This window comes from Centroberyx gerrardi, chromosome 12, assembly GCF_048128805.1.
Source record: "Centroberyx gerrardi isolate f3 chromosome 12, fCenGer3.hap1.cur.20231027, whole genome shotgun sequence".
Classification (NCBI taxonomy): Eukaryota; Metazoa; Chordata; class Actinopteri; order Beryciformes; family Berycidae; genus Centroberyx; species Centroberyx gerrardi.
In genome coordinates this window covers 21,192,321-21,211,895 of record NC_136008.1, presented here as the reverse complement: position 1 = coordinate 21,211,895, position 19,575 = coordinate 21,192,321, and the positions used below count along the sequence as shown (strand labels likewise).

Sequence of the window (19,575 nt, the reverse complement as noted above, 5' to 3'; positions counted from 1 at the left end):
TAAACAGGTTATGGCAATGTAATCGACATTCTCATTAGGGTGTAAGTCTAGTGTTGGGTGTTACATGTAGGGCTTGCTGTGCAGTTTTTCTGCAGCCCTTTTCAAGGTGTCATAATTTTCCTAAAATATATGTCTTAAATAGTTTTAACACATATTTCTCTCTGGGATGGGCTTATGTGCAGGTGTTATTCGGTGCCCTGTCAAGTATTATGTTGGTGTTAGTATGCAGTGGTGATATGTATGTGCTGTGAAGGTCAGCAAAGTGTAAGTATGGCCTGAGGCAGGTGTGGTTCTCATAGCTGTGTGTTTACTGCATTGTGTATAGTGTGGTGTATGGATGTTGTGTGGCGTCAAGATACCCTGTGAAGGTGTAGATAAGGTTTTCTTGGACAGGACGGTGATTACAGTAAGCATAGCGGAGTGCAATGAAATTTAACCTCAACTACTGGTAGATAGGAAGACATTAGCAGTGCGCAGCCCAGCACCACCTTGTTAGTTTTCTACATCTGTCTGAACATGGAAGAGGACGCCTTTCATTAACTGAGATTAAATCACATCCAATCCTTCAGCTTCATGTCCCCAAGCAAAACGCAAAGCCCTCCCCCTCCCTTGTTTTTAAAAATAGACAAATACATTTCAGAAAGATTTGCTCTTTTGTTGGTGGCGGCTTGACAACCTGTTTTAATGTCCCAACAGCATGACTTGGATGTCACAGTGTGTGGGAACAGGAGGACGCGTAACGCAATGCTTTTGGACGTTGCCCTTTTCCTGAATTCCACACCCACCTCCTCTTCACCAGCTCGCGACATGTTCTGAAGCAGCGCTGCTTTGCACCCGTCGGGGCGCATCGCCAGCGACGAGGGGCTGAATGTGGCACCCTGGGATCCACAGTGACAGCCGGGACCGATGGTCGACGATGTCTCACGCAGAGTAAAAGCAGGATGACATCAATTTCAATGCCAAGACAAAACAAAAAAAAACCCATCTCCCTCTCTCTTCTAACAGTGCCGTCTATTGTTGCACAAGAAGGGCTAAAACATAAAAAGAAAGTCGAAAATTCAGTTCATAAATTAGATTTATTCTGTTTTTGATATATGTGGTATACACATCCCAACTGTTTAACATTTCATAACTGAAATTAAGTGTCATTTCCAGAAAACAAATATACCGGCCTTGAGGAAAAACCCTGCACGCCTGAGGCACCATACATACATATGATTTTGTATTGTGTTTCCAGTATATACATGAAATTCTCTTGTCTATTTTTGCATACAGTAGCTATATTGTACATAAATATGCAACACACATTCCCCCTTTGCATTTGAACCTGCATATGGTTTTCCTCTCACCATGCACAGATTTCTTCAACCTGAAGCATAGGCACTGATTTTTTGCTTGTTTCAAAAGAAATTAAGAAACCTCTATATCCTAACATACAGTAAACCTTTCACCTCAACCAAGTATTTTGGCAATTGTCCAACGAGCAAAAAAAACGAAACTGTTTTCATCTAAAATATTTTCATATAAAAAGATGAACAACTCATTATGACACAGACAGTTCAAGAGTAGGCATTACATTCGTTATTACATTAGTCCATGCAAATTACAGGGAAGATGTTTCCCGGTAAGGCTTGGAGCCTTTTTGAGTTTTGTTTTTTTGTCCTGACCAACCCCAGTGATGGTATTAGGGAATAAACTTTGCTTTTACTGTCTGGATGTGTGCGCCTACGCAGCACAACAGAGCTGAACTGCAACGTAGGCACACAAAGTGCTTTGTTGGTCTGATAAACACCGAGCGCATTGTTGGTGCAACAACACTCAAGAGCCATACTGATGACCTTCACAGAGCAAATGTTTAAGAAATTCTATACAAAGTAAACCGCTTGTGTGTTCAGGTTAGGTTTTCAGTTGTGACTTGCAGTTGCGAAACTTCTTTGGCAAACGTAATTCAGTGATAGTCTTATTTCTACATTCTGATGTACAAAAAGAACAACCCATTCCACCACAGCAAGCTGTAAATAACTATGTTGTGTTATTCCTTAAAGGTGCTGCGCGTAGCATTTTCAATCAACATATCATTGTCAAATTAATTGTGATAGAGTGGTATAATTACCGTAAATAAATGAGACCATGGTTGAGATGATTGGTAGCCTCCATCTCACACCAGTAGTATTGTTAGTCCTAGTGTTTCTCAAAATTAAGACATTTCCAACAACAAACATGTTGTTTACATGGGCCTTTCACTCCTTGATCTCCATGATCTGCCATTGCCAGAAACTCTGAAAGTCTTTGCAGCTCTGTTTGCATTGAAAGGACAGCGACCTTTCTGTTTTGTGCCGTAAAGCAATCGATTTCGAATCGATTTCCTGCCAAATCCGACCCCATGGATTTACCGTAATTATACTAATGTCTCAAAATTAATGTGCTAGTGATTTATTCACGTTAAAATACTACACATAACACCTTAAAGCAAAATTCTCTTTGTGTCTCTCACTTACTCACACACACACACACACACACACACACACACGCACACACACTCGACTTCAACCAATCAGTGCTGAGCACAGTCCAACATGCATTAATTCTGAATTATTTCCTGTTGGTTAGCAAACTCCATGCAGTTTGTATCTCAAGCACAGGAGAGTGACAGAGATAGGAGATAAACCTACAACAGCTCCTCTCTCTCTCTCTCTGTCTGTCTCTCTCTCGCTCTTCTCCTGACTCTTGTTAGTGTGGTATCTGTGTATTCAGCTTCTTGCTCATCTCTTCAAGGGCAAATGAAAGGATTTTTAAAATGTGAAACTTAATGAAAATTGGGACCCTAAACTGTATTGAAGCAGAACACAATAACTTTACAGTCAAATGTTAATCTTTTCATATTACTACGATATTTAGATGGAGAAGTGCCAATTTTAGATGGGGGAACTGTAAGAAAATGGCATGGGGGCATTCATCCGTCTCCTCCCTCCCATGTGAGAACAGCTGCATGAAAAGTGATGGAGTGTCTTTCCCTCCTCTTCACACCGCCTATTCATAGATACAGTATGAAGGGTAGCACAGCCTCTACCAAGAACAAGTAAGAAAAAAAATATATCTGAGGGAAAAAACAGGCTTTCAATTTGCCGGTTGCATTACAGCATTTCTTCGTAGAAGAGCAGGTATGCCTGAGAGTTGAGGACCCTGGACTCTGGTACCGTCTGAACAGTGGTGTCACTGATGTAGACCCACTGGCCCTGGGAGCTGCTGCTGGCTTCCCTCGCACCTGAAACACACACACACACACACACACACACACACACACACACACACACACACACATCATACAATGGTGCAAAGAGGGCCATTAGAGTAAAGAGTACCAGTATCCAGGGTTATTATATTATATATATATATATTTATATATATATCTATGTATAGATAGATATTTGTTCGCAGGAATCAACATTGACTTTCAGAATTTGGATGTTAAATTTAAAATATTGATATATGTCACAACAATAATTTAAATTGCATGAACTAACTATGTAGTGCTCAAATGGATCTGAGTGAGAGTTATGGCTGCAGACCAGCTACTAGAGGGCTTTTGGTGTCATTTAAAAAACACCAAAAAAGAAAAACTTTCACCTCACTTTGTTTTGCACTCATCCTCTGGCGGCTACTTTTGGTAGCAATTATGTTATTGTACAAAGCGTGTGCAAATCCCCTCTCTCTGCCCTGTCTTTCCTGTCTCTCTCTACTGTGAATATCCAAATATCGCAGAAATGCCTAAAAACAAAATCTTAAAAAAATTTTTAAAAAAAGCATCCAGCAAAGAAGACGGACCTCGCCAAACTAGCATGACAACATCTGACAAATCTCCTCAGAAATATTGACACTCTCTGCCCTCACTGCCAACATGTTTCTAAAGATATTCAACCGATTTGCGTCATACAGAGCAAAAAGTGATGTGATTTTTCTTGTCCATAATAAGTTTTAGCCTTTGTAAAATTCAGCACGCACCAAATAGAATATTCGTTTAGATCATGAACTTCATGAACTTGAGTTGATCACGAGAAAATGGACTTGTGCACATCCCTAGTCTTTTGATTACAGAAGCGGAGGAGATGGTTGAGATGGTGACAGGGCCTTGGTCAGCAATCCTGCACCAGACTTGGCACTCAAATTTAATAAATAAAGACCAATTACTGTCGTAAACACCTTATGATCTGGACATGATTAAAAACAGTAGGGAAGAGAGAGAATAATTTTCTAAACAGAAAAACAAAAAAACAAAAAAAAAAAACATCATATGACAGAACCACAGTCTGTCAGCAGTGGTTATGGTGGCATCTTTAACCCGTCTGGCATCAGAGATCAATGGTACAAAAATAATGTCCGATCAAGTTCTGTTAGCTAGTTAACAGCACACAGAGGGGCGAATTCACAAAGAATGGATTGTGGCCGCTAATAGCACCATGAATTGCGTATCATTTGCAACCTCTATTTGCTTCGTCTCAAGGACCGATTCACAAAAGATATGGCGCAAATGATATGCCAGCGCAAACACGCCCATAACCTGTTGCAACTGAGTGCAATTTGCCCCTGTTTTGCGTCTGATTGCAATTATCAATGTGGCAAATGTTGCCTTTGCGCCAAGAACACAATAGGCAGGACAATGGCAGAGAGAAAGAGAAAAATGAAATTTTTAGACCGCGAGCTGCAAGTCCTGACGGACGAGGTGCAGAGGCATTCCTCAAAACTTCAGGCAAGAAATTTAACCGGGACTGCAAGAAACCATATTTGGGATTTAATATCCCAGTCTGTCAGTGCTGTTGGTGTTTCCAAGCGCACACTCACAGACTGCAAAAGAAGATGGCATGATTTGAAGCGGAGAACAAAGGAGAATGTAGGGGAGCTTTATTCATTTATTTTTCATGACACAATTGCATCCTGTCACTGCATCCTTTGTTTGCCATTGCATCTTACTGCATCCCAAAATAAACTAGAAGGGCACTCGGAGAGCGCAGACCTCCGCCAAGGCCAATCCAGTCTTCTACGATATGCAAATGTGCAAGCGCAACCAATATACGGATCTGCTCCAAAATTTAATGGGTTCTTCCTTGGCCCATGCTACACCCTTCTACGAAGTTTCATGAAAATCGGGCCAGTAGTTTTTCCGTAATCCTGCTGACAGACAGACAAACAAACACACAAACAAACGGCACCAAAAACATAACCTCCTTGGCGGAGGTAATAAATGAGTTTGAGCGGGGCTGTCCATGGTGCTGAATCTTTAGGCCAAAATAAGGCCCACTGTGCTGACTAGTGAGATAAGTGAAAATATTTTCAGAGTGAGAAATTGAGTTGTATTGATTGTTTGGTTGTACTGATTTATTTGCTTTTGTTTGTGAAGCAATCTGTGTTAAAGTTCTATAGTAATAATAATAATAATAATAATAATAATAATAATAATAATAATAATAATAATAATGTCAAAATATTATTTACAGACAATTTTATTTTTTAGGTCACACAAAGGTGGAATTGTTGCAGAGACATTTGCAAGGTCAATTCAATTCAATTCTCAGTTAAATCAACAAGTGACATTCTCCTTCGAAATATCCGCTCACGAGCACGCCTGGCATTACGATGCCTTCTCCTGGCTACAATCACTGCTGCCATGATCACTGGAAAGTCTGGGCGTGACACCCCTTATAAATGCGCTTCAGTTACCACCAACTCTCTGAAGACGCTAATAATTTCATTCTAACTGCGTTTGGTAATTAGCGCCAATCTTTGCGAATTGGAATGTTTTTTGCAATGAGGCTCATTTGCATAGAAAGGGGCCAATTTTGCGCCAAATGTATGCATATTACCTAATTTAAATACGTGCAAATAGCACAGGAGCACCGAGACGCTACTTGCGTGGCAGCGCAGTTAGCGGTGCATTTCACCCTTTGCGAGTGCTTTGTGAATTACACGGTTTCTTTTTGTCTTATTTGCACAGGTTTAGTGTCAGCAAAAGCAGCACAATCCTTTTGTGAATTCGCCCCAGAGTCTTTCAATTACATTTCAGCACTAGTTTGAAAAGCAGGCACTCTCCTTGAGAAGCAGAGAATAAGAAAAAGAGAAAATAACATCTATCTATAGCAAACAAAGACCTCTGTTATAAATATGGTCCTCAAGGTTACAAAGAGTGAGGCCTTCGCTGCACCAGATACTGAGCATCTTCATGAACTGCACACATGTATAAAGACATATAAAAAAGCAAAAAGGTCTTGGCAAGATCTCACAAAAGTGGTTTGCGTGGCCCTTACCTGACAGGTTCCTGCGATGCTGCTCTGTTTTCCTCTGGGGAGAGCGGACTTTAACGTATGCGGTGTAGTGGCCCCCCCGCATCGAGCCGCTGTGCTCAACAATCCCATACAGGCTGTAGAGGACACGCTCCCCGGCTGCCAGGTTCTACCCAAAGTGAGAAAAAAAGATTAGCAAAAAGGGAAACACGGCCAGAAAAGAAAAGGTAGGAGTCTCCAAGAACAGTGCAGGTACAGACAGAAGCCCCAGCAAGAAATGCTACAAACCAAGGTCATTCTTTACAACCTGAGCTGCCGAGGCAAGAAACAAGAGAAAAATACTGGTTACAGTAAAATAATGCGATGTTTAGGCGATTTCCTAATAACAGAAATTTGACTTGAACTACATCAACGCAATTTCAAGCACACAATGTTTTTGAACGTTGGTTTCCATAGTGTCCTTGGCTTATTTTGTAGTGAAATCTGAGCGGCACCAGTGGTAGTGGGATACCTTGCAGGTTGCAGAGCAGAACGGAGCCAGATCCAAGACCAGAGGGAAGTCAACATGGCGGTTCACCTTTCGTAGGTTCATCCCTGCCTTAAAATACAAAAACAGAAACGCAACACATCAGCACGCAGGGTAAGGTTTATAGAAACACAAGCCTCACACCGTCGCCGTTTAGGATACTTACAAAACACACACTACCGCTTAAATTAAAAATATATACACATATGTCAAATGTAGAAGGATTTAAATATCTGTGTGGCCAAATTCTTCAATAGAGGATTAATGTAAATCAACAGAATTTGGGAAGTGCAAAGTGAAGTTGCTGCTGACCTGGTGGAATCGTTTAAGATGCAGTGTGATGACAGGAGGGAGCGAGGATATCAGCATCTGCTTCCTAGCGCTGGTGTAAACCTTCTCCGCCTTCTTATCTGTGCCAACAACACAGAAACACAGCGCTTTGTCTGGTTCAACAGTTAAAACATTCACTTTATTCAAACCAACCAGTCAGCGTGTCTCTTGGGGAAAAAACTGTGAGGTTTTGAGTGAATAAGACAATCATGAAAAATAGCAAAAGTATCAAAACTGCTTGTCAGAATTGAGATTTGAATCCATGCCTCCATTGGGAGACTAGAAACACATCAGACCACTTAACCATCCTGACAACTAGTGTGTGCAGGAAAACAGTTGTAACAAGACAAAATATATGGTGTTACTTATCACTGTGATTCCAGAGTGTTTTATCTAAGACTAGTTTGCTTCTGAAGTTTTTATGCATCATCATTAACCCAACCAGTAATCCCAGATAGGCTTCAACCATTATGGGGTTTTCAATATTTTTTGATAGCTGATATTCAATATCTTTGAATTTGACCATTTTCATGCCAAAAAAAATCAAAATTACAATTTTACAATATTATTCTTGCCCGAGTGGAAAAGCCCCTGAAACAGCATTAAAAGCATGAGACACTAAAATTCTTTATTGATAGACAGAAGATAATACTGCTACTACTACTAGTAATAATGATAAAACATTCACCTTTACCACATTACCTTTGTGGTATCCGATTAAAATGTCATATTGGAGTAAATTCAAGTTAAGGGCTTCCTATAAACAACTATTGATCAATTATACAATAATTATTGAATCATTCAAACTGCATCATATCCATCATATTGGAGGTGGACGACACTGACTGCATCTTTAACAAAAGACTAATATCAGCAGATATGTCAGTCAAACCCCAATTCTAGATCAGTGCTGCTATTCCCAGAAGCTCTATGCACACGGATCCAGATGTTTTGTGAGTATTTTTCACCAGTGAATCCAAACCTGCCAATCTTACCGGCTGAGCTGCTCTTGCGCAGCTGCTTCTGTCTGCGTTCGGTGCAGCTCTCGCACAGCAGCTTGTTGTTGCCCATCAGCAGCTCCACCGAGGTGAACTGGTGGAGGCAGGACTGGACGGAGCACTCCTTAGAGCAGGGCGTGTAACTGTGGGACAGGGCCTGGAACGCCCCTTGGTGGTGCGGGTGGTGGTGTTGGTGGTGGAGATTGTCTCGGGACTGCTGAGGCTGCGGCTCTCCCTGCTCCTCCGGAGAGCAGTGCGTGGAGGGGGGGCCGTCTCCAGAAGCGAATCCCAGGTTCACCTTAGAGACCGCACTAACTAGCTGCTCTACAGCGCCGCCTTGCCTGGCGGAGGAGGATGGCGAGGGGGAGGGGGCGGACGCGGGCGTAGGGGAGGGGGTGAGGGTCGAGGTTGAGGTGGACGTCGGGGTGGACACTCGACCGTGGCTCTGGCCGGAAGAGGAGGGGCGCGGGGCCCACTCGCTCTCCGAGGCCTCGCTGTCGGCGTCGTTGCTGCTGTCCTGAGGGCCCGAGTCTTTCTCGCTGCCGTCCGATAGGCTGCCGGCGGCGGACATCTTGCAGGCTGCGAGGCTACGGGTGGCTCCGCCGGCCACCGCCTCCTCCTCTGGCCGCTCCGCTCCGCAGCCTGCTCCCTTCTCCTCCACAGAGCCTGAAGACCTCCTCCCCTGCTGCTTCTGGGGGGAAAAGAATGAACACATTATACAGTGTAGGCAACGCATGTCCATCACTAGTGGAACTGTGGCCAAAATGCGGACACCCTTTGCTCTTGATGCAGTTTCCGGTCTTTTAGAACAAATTTTTCCAAGAGTTCTTTACTGAAGGCAATTGACGTGAAATAATAATAAATATTTTAGAAGGTAAGAAGCAATTCATCAATATATATAGATCAGACATCTCAAGACAACTGAACTTACAAACAAGAAGAGCGACACTTAAGATTGCATTTCGGGCAACGGTGTCTTCATGTTGAGATTCTTTCTGACATCACCGATTGCCTTTGTATTTCCACTGGATAGTTAAAGCCATGCAAACCTGAATTCAAGTGGTACTAGAGAGGCAGGCTATAGGAAGACAGTCACCCAATGCAATCTAAGGGGCCATGCTTCGTCTTCTATATCTTCTAATATTTAAGAAAAGACAGCCTGCAATTCCTACAGTTATTTGTCACATTGGTAAGGCACAGGAAAAGCTGAAACTGAAACTGAATGAATGAAGTGTCTGGATCTGGCCGAGCCTTTCACATTGCAACAATATGTGAACCATCAGCCATTTGCGGACAATGGAGAAAAAAATAACTTGCATGTTACGTAAAAAACTTACTTATATTCAACTTCAAAAACTTCAAAAACTCAGAACATGATTAATTTATGAGAAACTACAATGAAAACAGTACAGGATGAATTGTATTGAAAACTGATTGTGAATTTTTGGTGTTATTACAGTAGAAGACTGTCCCGATTTGGCCACTGTGAAGGATCGCTGAGGAATAAAAAGGAAGTGTGATGCTCAGCCACCACATACATACACACACACACACACACACACACCCTACCTGTCCACTCAGCTTCCTGGTGTTCCTATTGAGAGAGTGTGCTGCAGCCAGAACCTGGTCACTGTGCGTCACATGGACGTCCTGCTCCCGGCTGCTCTTACCCAGCCTTCCAGGGTTGGACGGTTTCGATATCTGAGCATGACACCAGTTCAATGATGGAACCAAAACACATTGAGAAACAATCTTGCCGTCTCTCAAATAACTGTGGCACTTATTGTGCTTAGCATACTGCATCTGTATCAGAGTGGTTATCGTCATATTCTAATCTGTATTTCCATAGATTTTCTTATGATCAATTTTAGGGGCTTACCCTCTCCTCTATGATGGGTAGAGAGATGTCTATGAAAGCCTCCTTCACTGTGGAGATCTGAGAGAGAGAGAGAGAGAGAGAGAGAGAGAGAGAGAGAGAGAAAGAGAGAGAATTCAGCAGGTAAGTCAGTATCAGCAAATAAATTGGTTAGCTCTCTAAATAGTCAACATTATATCATTCATAACTTCTGTATTGCTTAGGCTGTACTTGATTGGCAGTGAGATTAATAGTAGCCAACAGTTCAGTCCTTAACAACCAGGTTCTGCTGCAACGTCTGAACAGAAACTTCTGTCTCGTAGGTCTGAGTGGAGATCTGGGAACGGACTGTTTCTTTATTTTTGCTGCTGCTTTTTCTCTCCGGCTCTAAACCTTTTGCTTATTACCTTCAAGGCTACTCTTTTGCTTGCATAGTGGCATTTTCTTTGTTAACAACCTTGAGTGCCCAAGTTTTGTTGTCTTTTGATGCCTGCTGAGGACAGTTGGTGTTTGAGCTGGTCCTCGAAGTGTTCATATGTTTTTTTTGTCCACTTCTGTTCCACTTCACCCGACTCAGTTCATAGCACAGGACATCCTTTGGCTCTGTTTATCCGAGTAAAAAACATGGCCTGTGCAGAGCGGCTGACCAAACAGGAACGTCAACTTGATGCTCTCAGCTCACTCCAGGTTAGTGACAAGGACCTGCCAGCAGATGCCCGTGATGGAGAAAGACAGTGGTGCTGGAAATGCTCTAATAACCTATGGTGCTTCCTGTAGCCAGCAAAAAGCTATTTGGAATTGCAAGAAAAAATGTATTGAAAATGTGGTACCCAGGTGTGTGTTCCAATCCATTCAACAACTAAGTGAAGGCGGGATATCCGGTAAAGTGTGCTACATACTGATTTTGGCTGGTCGCTGGTAATATTAAAATCTGTAAGATTACATAAAGAAACACACTTGTCCACAGTCTGTGTGCCAGTAAAACACATTCATGTAGTTGTCTGCATCTGACCATTCAGATCCAGGTATATAGACTATTTATAGTCCACACACACACACACACACACACACACTTACATGCTCACACTCTTCGCACATAATTGTGTTGGTCAGCTCCCCCACAAAGATGCGGTCGACAAAGTTCATCTTCACACCTTCCTTCCCATATGCTGTTGGAAAAAGGAGACATATAATTAAGTGTAAGTATAAGTACAGAAATGAGTAATGTTTAATTAATAATTAGGTGCTATGGTACTATGAGCCATAAACACCATAGTTAATCCGACAATGTACTCCTATTACTGATTTTGGTCAAACTAGTCACCAGTTGCTCTCCAAAATAATCTGTGAATGAATGGCATTAATCAAGCCTCTCGGACTAAAGAGTGCGGATGTGGGATTACTTGTGCCTTTCAGATTATGACGACTGCAAGAGGTCAAGTCTTCTAATATCAGCACCAAAACAATAAATCAGTGGTAGAGTCTTCAAATTTAACAAGTGGGACGATGGGCAAGTATATTACCGTTTCCCTTGCATTTTCCCTTAAAATCTAAACATAACACGGGAGATTCATCGAACAAAGGGGATAACATTCTCCTTCGTCCCCCCCATCAAATTGCCTCCTGCCTGATTATAATATGAGCTGTATGTCCATGAACTGCCACAAGATGGGGCTATTGATCTAGGCCATGTGTCTAGTGTAGTGTAGATATGAACCTTTGACTTGGCGTTTGGTCTCCTCATCTGCTGTCTTCTCTGTGGGGTTGTTGAAAGCCTTCAGAATGCTGGCTTTGACCCTCTGGAAATGACAAACACAAACATTTAATTGAGGAATAAAAAAATAAAAAAATAAAAATCTCCCCCCCTCCCCCCAAAAAATAAAAAAAAATCACACGGTGGCTTTTTTTGTATTTTTGCTGAATTCTCTCTATTACATCCATTAGTGAAATATCACAATCTCGGATAAGGCTCAGTTTGACAAGTACACCTATTAGAAGCATCATTAGAGTAAAATAATCATTGTGCTTGTCTAGAAACATTAACATGTAGATCTCTTATTTGAATGTGCATGTTTGTGTGTGTGTGTGTGTGTGTGTGTGTGCGTATGTGATCTTCATGGGCCCTCTTATTGAAGGTGACATGGTCAGTGAGTGTGTTGGTGAGAGAGCTGTGAAGAGGCACAGCCAGAGTAAAGCACCAATCAATAGATAATTGGCCATGGTCTGTCTGTGGTCCTGACCAGTCGGCACCCATTGTCCCGGGACCCACGCAGTGGACTGGCTATTTAGGTCAAAAAGCCTCGTTAATCCTAGCCCGGTCAGCCTGCGCCCCGCTCAGCCAGCACAGTCAGACCATGCAGAGCCTCTCCTACTAATTAATTACCAGCAACCCCCACCCTGCCTCCCAAATACACACTCCCCTCCCTCCCTCCCTACCCAAAGTAACAGCGTGCACTGTCCCACGCAGGATGGGCCAGGGGAGGGGGCTAGGGGGTGGAGAGCGTTGGTGGTAGAAGGGTGCAGGGGTGGAAACTAAAAAGAAGACGGGGCGAAGAAGACAGGCCATGCCCTGAGAGAGTAATACCTACCGTCTCAGCTAATTGGTGATAATTGACTGGGGACAAATTAGCATATTTAGACCTCTGATACTAATGGCCAATCAACACAAACACTTAGGGCCTCTAAGGTTGGTGATAGCCTCTGGAGAAATACCAGTTACACACACTCAAGACAGTGTGTGTGTGTGTGTCTGTGTGTGTGTATTCTATTTGTGTGTTACTTCAAATGCTCCTATTCAAGGTGAATTAGACTTTATTCAAGTTCACTAGGCATGGATTAATCACTGCCGGCTTAAGAAAAAATGTTTGTGTGTTATGTGTGTGTCTTTTTAAAAGTAAACTTTATCTATAATACTTCTAATATGTTTGAGAGCCCTACTTGAATTGTTTGTACTGGCATGATGTATGTGTTGGTTCATTTTAAAAATATACAGCGGTAAATTCACATATAGGCTAAAATGCCACTGTATCTGTGAATGTGCTTGGCTGTATAAATGAGTGTGTCTGAGTGAATGAATAGGGCAGGCTTTACCCCCCTCCCTCTTTACCTCCTTGATTGGTTTGGGTGGGGAGGGGGACTGATGAGAGAGAGAGAGTGTGTGTGTGTGTGTGTGTGTGTGCGGGAGGGGGCGGTGGGTGACCCTCTAGCACAATGGGACGGCCCTGGAGCTCATTCAGCAGCTGTGGGTTTCCCAAGATCACACAATGATGCCGGTCGTGCCACTTGCAAGTCCCTTAAGTGGCACAACTGTCAGTGTTCACAAGTTTGAATGGGAGCAGGGGAGCCCAGCCTGCGGCCCCTCCCAGGCCCCGGGCTGACCACTAAACACACCCGCTAACTTCTCCTCCTGGGTTCACAGAGCCACTGGTGGGGCCACAGGGGCCAGCTCAGCCCTGCAAAGGGCCGCGGCGGGGTCCCCTAATTGCCCCGCAAAGGGGTGGGGGGCTGAGGGTACTCTGCACTTGCCAGAAAACATGGCACCATAAGGCTGAAACACAAAAACTGGCCAGCCGAGCAAAGAGCAGACACTGGCCTGTGTGTGCACGCACTCACACAGCCACAAACGGTTGAATGTCACACATCATGGCTTTTACACTGGTCTGGAACGGGTTTTAAGGGGAAATAAGTCTGCCACAAAACAACCACAACATATCTGTGGGTTGATAGGGTTGCTGACTTACTTCACCAGGTGCTGAGATTTCTGTTTTTCAAAACTCACTGTATGACCCGTACAAAAACTCCCCACCCATTGGAGATCCTCCCTCCACTTCCTCCCCACGCATTCCTTTCTCCACGCCAGAGATTTGTGCAGGAGGAGGTAAGTTCTATCAATGTTGTTGCAATTCCTACTCCTCCTATAGAGGTCATAGATCACTTAATACCCCTTTAAGAGAGCAGCTCCACTGTGATCCTACTGACCTGCTGGCATTTAGTCTGTGGTGTGTGTGTGTGTGTGTGTGTGGAAGTATGCAAGTATCTATCACTAGACACCTCCATTTCACAGCAAATCAACTTGTTTCAAGAATTTTGTTGATTTAAATGTCATTTTCTTGGTACTTGTGGAGTGATCTGCCTTATTCTACTTTTGTATTTCCAAAATACTGACACTTGTTTATGCAGAAAATTGTGAAAACAAGTGAAACTGCATTGCAGACAAATGGAATTAACTCACCCCATTGGCAGAATTTTTCACTGGTTTTAGGAAAAATAACATTTTAAAACTAAATGACTTGTGAAGATGGTCATTTTTTTGTAGCGTGTGGGTATAACAGGTCATCAGGTCATAACAGAAAAGCCTTGCACTGAATCAAGGTGGTTGAGGTCCTACCAAGGCGTTGCACCACAGCTGTGGAGATACAACTGGTTGATAATTCTGTTGCTGCTACAATCAACCAACTGGCTAGTCGGACTAATCAGTCTGCTATGCATTTTAAATATGAAGAAAAAGTTTGAATTATCATTATTTGATTCAATTCTTTACATTTCAATTAGGACCATGAAACACAAGTAGAAGACCAACCAGACTTTTTATCACACAGTTTCTGGTCCTCCTCTCTGTAAATTATAAGTATGCATGTACAATTGTGAACCACTGAAATGTGTTTTCATTTGTTTTTGCTAAAAAAATATTTTGTAACAGTGTGGCTGAACATTTGAAAATAGAAAAATTTAAAAATATAATAAAATTAACAAAATGAAAAGAAAAAAAAACTAACTTGATCAGACATTTTGTCATAACCTAAGGAGGTAGGTACAGTGTCTATAAAAGGTATTCACCCCCTTAACTTTTTGCTCATTTTCAAAATATTCAAAATGCAGGGTTCTAACATTTATGCAAGGAGTACATTGTATAGATTTGAAGGGCTTTTCTGACAAGAAAGGTAAAACCGCAGCAATTTTGAAAAGGACATTTATTCAAAAAAGTGTGAATAATATGTGTAATGAAATGTTTTGGGCAGTTAGAATGTAGCTTAAGTCAGTAAAGTAAAATACATATTTACAAACTATACATATGTAACTTTCACATTAATTTCTTGAATTTCGACATAGAGAAAACAGTACTTAACATTAATGATACACTAAAAATCTAATCTAAATCTAATTTTTTCAAGGGGGTTACGTACATTTTATAGCCACTACAGGTAGTCTGATGAAGGCATGCGTGCGTGCGTGCGTGTGTGTGTGTGCGTGCGTAAGCTCACTTTAGTTTCCTCTACTCGTATGGAGTCCAGTAGGTAGTGCAGCAGCTCCTGGCTGTCCTGCTGCTGGTAGCCCTTGAAGCGCGGAGCCCTGAGGAAAACAGAGAGAGGAAGAGAGGGAGAGAAAGAAAGCAGAAAAAGGGGGAGAAAGGACTGTTAAAAACTGTTGAAAAGAAAACACCAAAGAAATAATCGCCTGCATTCATTTAACAAACTCACACCATTTTACAAACAGTGGCAATGGGCAAGTAATGTTGAGACGGAAGTGAATCTGACAATAACGAGACTCATTTGTTGGCACATAAAAACCAACCCACATACACAACAAGTCGAGAGAAAGCAAACAACTACACACAAGGCAATCAAAATGCATAAAGAAACATCAAAAACCTTTGAAAAGTCCTTTTTCAAGGACTTTTCATTGGTACATCTGTCACATCCTCCCTGTCTTCACAGTTTTGTGGCGCTTGTATGCAAACATTGTCACATTCCAATAGCTTCTCACTAATCCAGTGAGGGTCACAGGTAAACAAACACACATACACACACACACACACACACACACACACACACACACACACACACACACACACACACACACTATGTCTTAGTGAGAGACTAAAAGCTGTGGAAAATATATGGTTTGTCAATGAGTTTTGGTCGGTGCACCACCCTTGGCCACCAAACCAACTTGTTGATTTTTGCTCATTAAGCTACTGCTGGGTCACCTATGCAGGCTTTGATCTTCCATTTACTGGTCACAACCGAATTTTCCCTTTGAAAAATTAAGAAGTTTAAGAGACTGAATAATATAAGCTTCCTCATCATAGCTGAAGGGCCCCTAAACATATTATAGGCTTGTCCTAACAACGTTTGTGAGACTGGTAAATTGTTAAAATTAATTCGTTGATCAAAAATATAGCCTAAACTTAAAGATGAATAACAGAGTTTTCTATGGAAGCAATGTGGATTTGTGTACATTCATATATAGTATGTTGTTAGACCTCAATGACTACGCTGAATAAATGTATTACCTTCAAAGACGTTTTAATTTTTATTTTTTATTTAATGTTTACAAGGCTACAATCCGGATCTCAGTGCAGCGGCTTGGAGAGGAAGCTCCGCCCCTTCATTTGATTGACGGCCATTCAGGTCACCATACCAGCTGCTTCACCCATTAGCACATCATTTACTACAATTTCCAGCTCAATAGGATTGTAACACAAGTAACACAGCTAGACTAGCTAGCAAGCTAACTTACCAGTCCAGTAAGAAGAATGCTGCTATAATATGCTTTCTCTAACTTCACTTTGCTCCAGCAGTCAAAAGCTTCTCCAGTATTAATATGGCGTCTCGTTTTCTCCACTCAACATTCTGATCAGGTTTTTGTTTCTTTGCTCTCCCAAACTCAGTTGTGTCTCTGTCTTCTGCCAACATGGTTATTGAGTGAGCAGAGAGGAAAAACAACCTGGAACGGCTTCCTCGCCACACAATATTGTGTACTACATCACCTCCGTGCTCATGAAGGCAATGAGACAACAAGACTCTCAAGTGTCGAGTTGTCTTTGCACTTCAAAACGTTGTCTATACACTTACTGACTAAGCCAGACAACAGTATTATATGAAAGCAGAAAATTTCTGCCACATTGCTTGTACCACTGAAATAATTACAACACCTATAATTATTCATTCCAGAGAGTCATTCATAGTTACCTTTTAACAACACACATCCTGATAAAAATACGCATGGAGGCATGATGAAAAAAAAAATCCATCTGGCAAATAAATTAAGTTTGAAGTTTCCATTAATTTAATTTAATTGGCTCCTGCCATTGTACTATTTCTGCAGCATCTAAATATACAACAACTAACAGAAAAGTGACAAAATGTATGCAGATAGGAACTCTTACATGTGTCAATTCTATCAAAAATTAATAGCCTACGCTTCACGGGGAATTAAAGAATCCATTTTCCCGGGTGTTATGCTAGGCTAACAGAGGGGCTTGTTGCAAGGCCAAGCTCTCCTGACACTTAACAGGAATGACTGGCAGCCAGATCACAGCTCATCTCACAGGTCATCTATCGCCTCGACTTCTTGCTGAGCATCTTACTGGCAAAGCGGAGTGAACCCCCATCCTGGACATTAATGCTTGAGCGGTTGGAGGGGAGGCTCTCCTTGGGTCTGTCCCCTGGCCATCCATGGTGAAGCAGATGTGGGGACAGATGCCGGGGGCAGATGGGCAGCCGTGGCTGGAGCCACCGCAACCTGTTGGGCCGAGCCAGCCACACAGCCGCAGAACAGGTTGGTCCGACAGGCACGACACACACTGAGAGGACACATCGCTGGTTAGAGAAGCCATCGGTCAAATGTTGTGAGGATATATGGGGGTGGGGTGGAGGGACTGTGTGAGGAACGTCTGGTAGGTCCTCAAAAAAGAAAGAAGACAGTCCTCTATCTGTATTTTATGCTCTACACTGAAGACTAGAAGTTTACACTGTATTTTAAGGTACAGCCTCCTGACAGACCCCAAAAAAATTGGAAAATAGCTTCTCCTGCAAGAAGACTCAAATACCTAGTCATTGGTAGGGATTAAACAGCGACACCGATCACCAGATCAGATACAACTGATAGATGGTATAATACCAATTTTGCTACAAGTAAGCACTGGGATGCATTGCAACACGTTGCTTGGTGAATAACATACAGTATATGCAAGTAGACTAATCAGCAGTCTCCTATGTAGAGAGGATATCTGGCCATACTGATCCATAGTGATGTGCAGAGATACACTGATGTTTGGCCAAAGAATGTATGTCCATGGCTGGGGGAGAGATGGCCAACCACCTGCCCCCAACACACGTCATAAACAGGAGGTCTGGAGGAGACACACACACACACACACACGCACACACACACCCCATCTCTGGCCCTTATGCCCTTTTCGTGTAGACACATGGAGCAGGGTGGGGGGGGGGCGGGGGGGGAGTGTGGAGAGCACATATGTCATTTACTTGCCAGCCTTCGAAATGGAGGGCATGTGGAAGAAGGTCTCCTTGAGTATGCTGAATATGTGTACATTGCAGTGGGTTTAGCACACCATATAAACTACGCAAACTATGCATCTCTTTATTCTGTCAACTATGCTGTCCAGCTCTCAAAAAAAAAAAAAAAATGTTCAATGTGGATTAGAACCAAAATATGTTTTTGTTAGAGGCAAAGAGACTTTTGCTTTCCTTTGCATGGATTCACATTCTAACACTAATACACTAACAGCTTGAATACAGAGTGGGGCTGGACTGGTATCCAGTCAGCACACAGTGATAATTGGGATTTAAATTGCGACACAGTCTTGGTATGCTGGGAGCAAGGAGACAGGGGGAAGAGAGAGCGACAGAGAAAGAGAGAGAGAGAGAGCCAGAAGGAGAGAGAGAGATATAGAGAAATGAAAAGGAAAAGAGACAGAAAGAGGTAGAGCGGAGATAGCGAGAGAAGGAAAAGCTTGACTGGGATCAGTGGGAACGGGGAAGTCTGGAAGCTCATCCCAGTGGAAGAGAGAGGCAGAAGGGCCCTGTAGCACTGCTCTCAATCTGGCCCTGGCCAATGCAAACAGCTGCGGTGCTAACACAATTAATAGCCGGATGAGTTAGTACCAGACACAAGGCGACCCCCCAACCCCTCACACACACACACGCACACACACACACACACACATACACATACACAAGCATGAGCAACACAATGCACCCGCACATAGGTCACATAATTAATTCATTTGGCAATCACATGTACAATAAAAAATAGAAATGTGTTTCACTGATTTACACTATAATACACATCCTACAAATATAGAGTGTACAGAAAAATATTTACAAAACAAACGCAATAAACATGCCTGACAGCCTAGAAACTTAGATGTTACATACAGGACATGCATACAAAGTAGACCACTCATCTCCTAGTTTGGATATAATAAAGCATAAAGAATAATGAAATGTTTCTTTGATCATTATTTGTTATCAACTTGTGCTCTGTCACACACAGGTCTTGTTTTCCTATATTGAGCATTGAGGAGTTCTTGGCATCCTTTCATTCAGGCATCCTTACATTCACACACCGCAAGGCAGACCCAAGTGAGAAGAATATGGATTGTAAAGGCCCTGGACTGTGCTTCTCCGCTCGGCAGATGTGTGCATGTGTTTTTTAACCAGCTGAAAACGCCCTTCAGTGAATGTGCCTGCTTCCTTTCTTCAACTTGAAAGAGAGGTCTTCCTCCTGTGCAGAGCAGTACGCTGTCCATGCCTCTTTGTGTGTGTGTGTGTGTGTGTGTGTGTG

The 19,575-nt window shown here is 42.6% G+C and overlaps 1 protein-coding gene across 1 annotated transcript in view; it reads right to left on the bottom strand.

Moving 5' to 3' along the window:
• Window positions 1-1,057: 1,057 nt before the first annotated feature.
• The window catches only part of usp45 (ubiquitin specific peptidase 45), a 40,606-nt gene continuing 22,088 nt past the window's right edge, over window positions 1,058-19,575 (bottom strand). The window contains exons 9-18 of the mRNA XM_071902381.2: window positions 15,246-15,333; window positions 11,702-11,783; window positions 11,062-11,153; window positions 10,009-10,065; window positions 9,699-9,830; window positions 8,127-8,820; window positions 7,114-7,211; window positions 6,787-6,873; window positions 6,300-6,444; window positions 1,058-3,265 (exon numbers count right to left, since the gene is read on the bottom strand). Coding sequence (XP_071758482.1) covers window positions 3,135-3,265; window positions 6,300-6,444; window positions 6,787-6,873; window positions 7,114-7,211; window positions 8,127-8,820; window positions 9,699-9,830; window positions 10,009-10,065; window positions 11,062-11,153; window positions 11,702-11,783; window positions 15,246-15,333 — 1,606 coding nt within the window. The 3' untranslated portion in view covers window positions 1,058-3,134. The remainder of the gene's footprint in view (window positions 3,266-6,299; window positions 6,445-6,786; window positions 6,874-7,113; window positions 7,212-8,126; window positions 8,821-9,698; window positions 9,831-10,008; window positions 10,066-11,061; window positions 11,154-11,701; window positions 11,784-15,245; window positions 15,334-19,575) is intronic.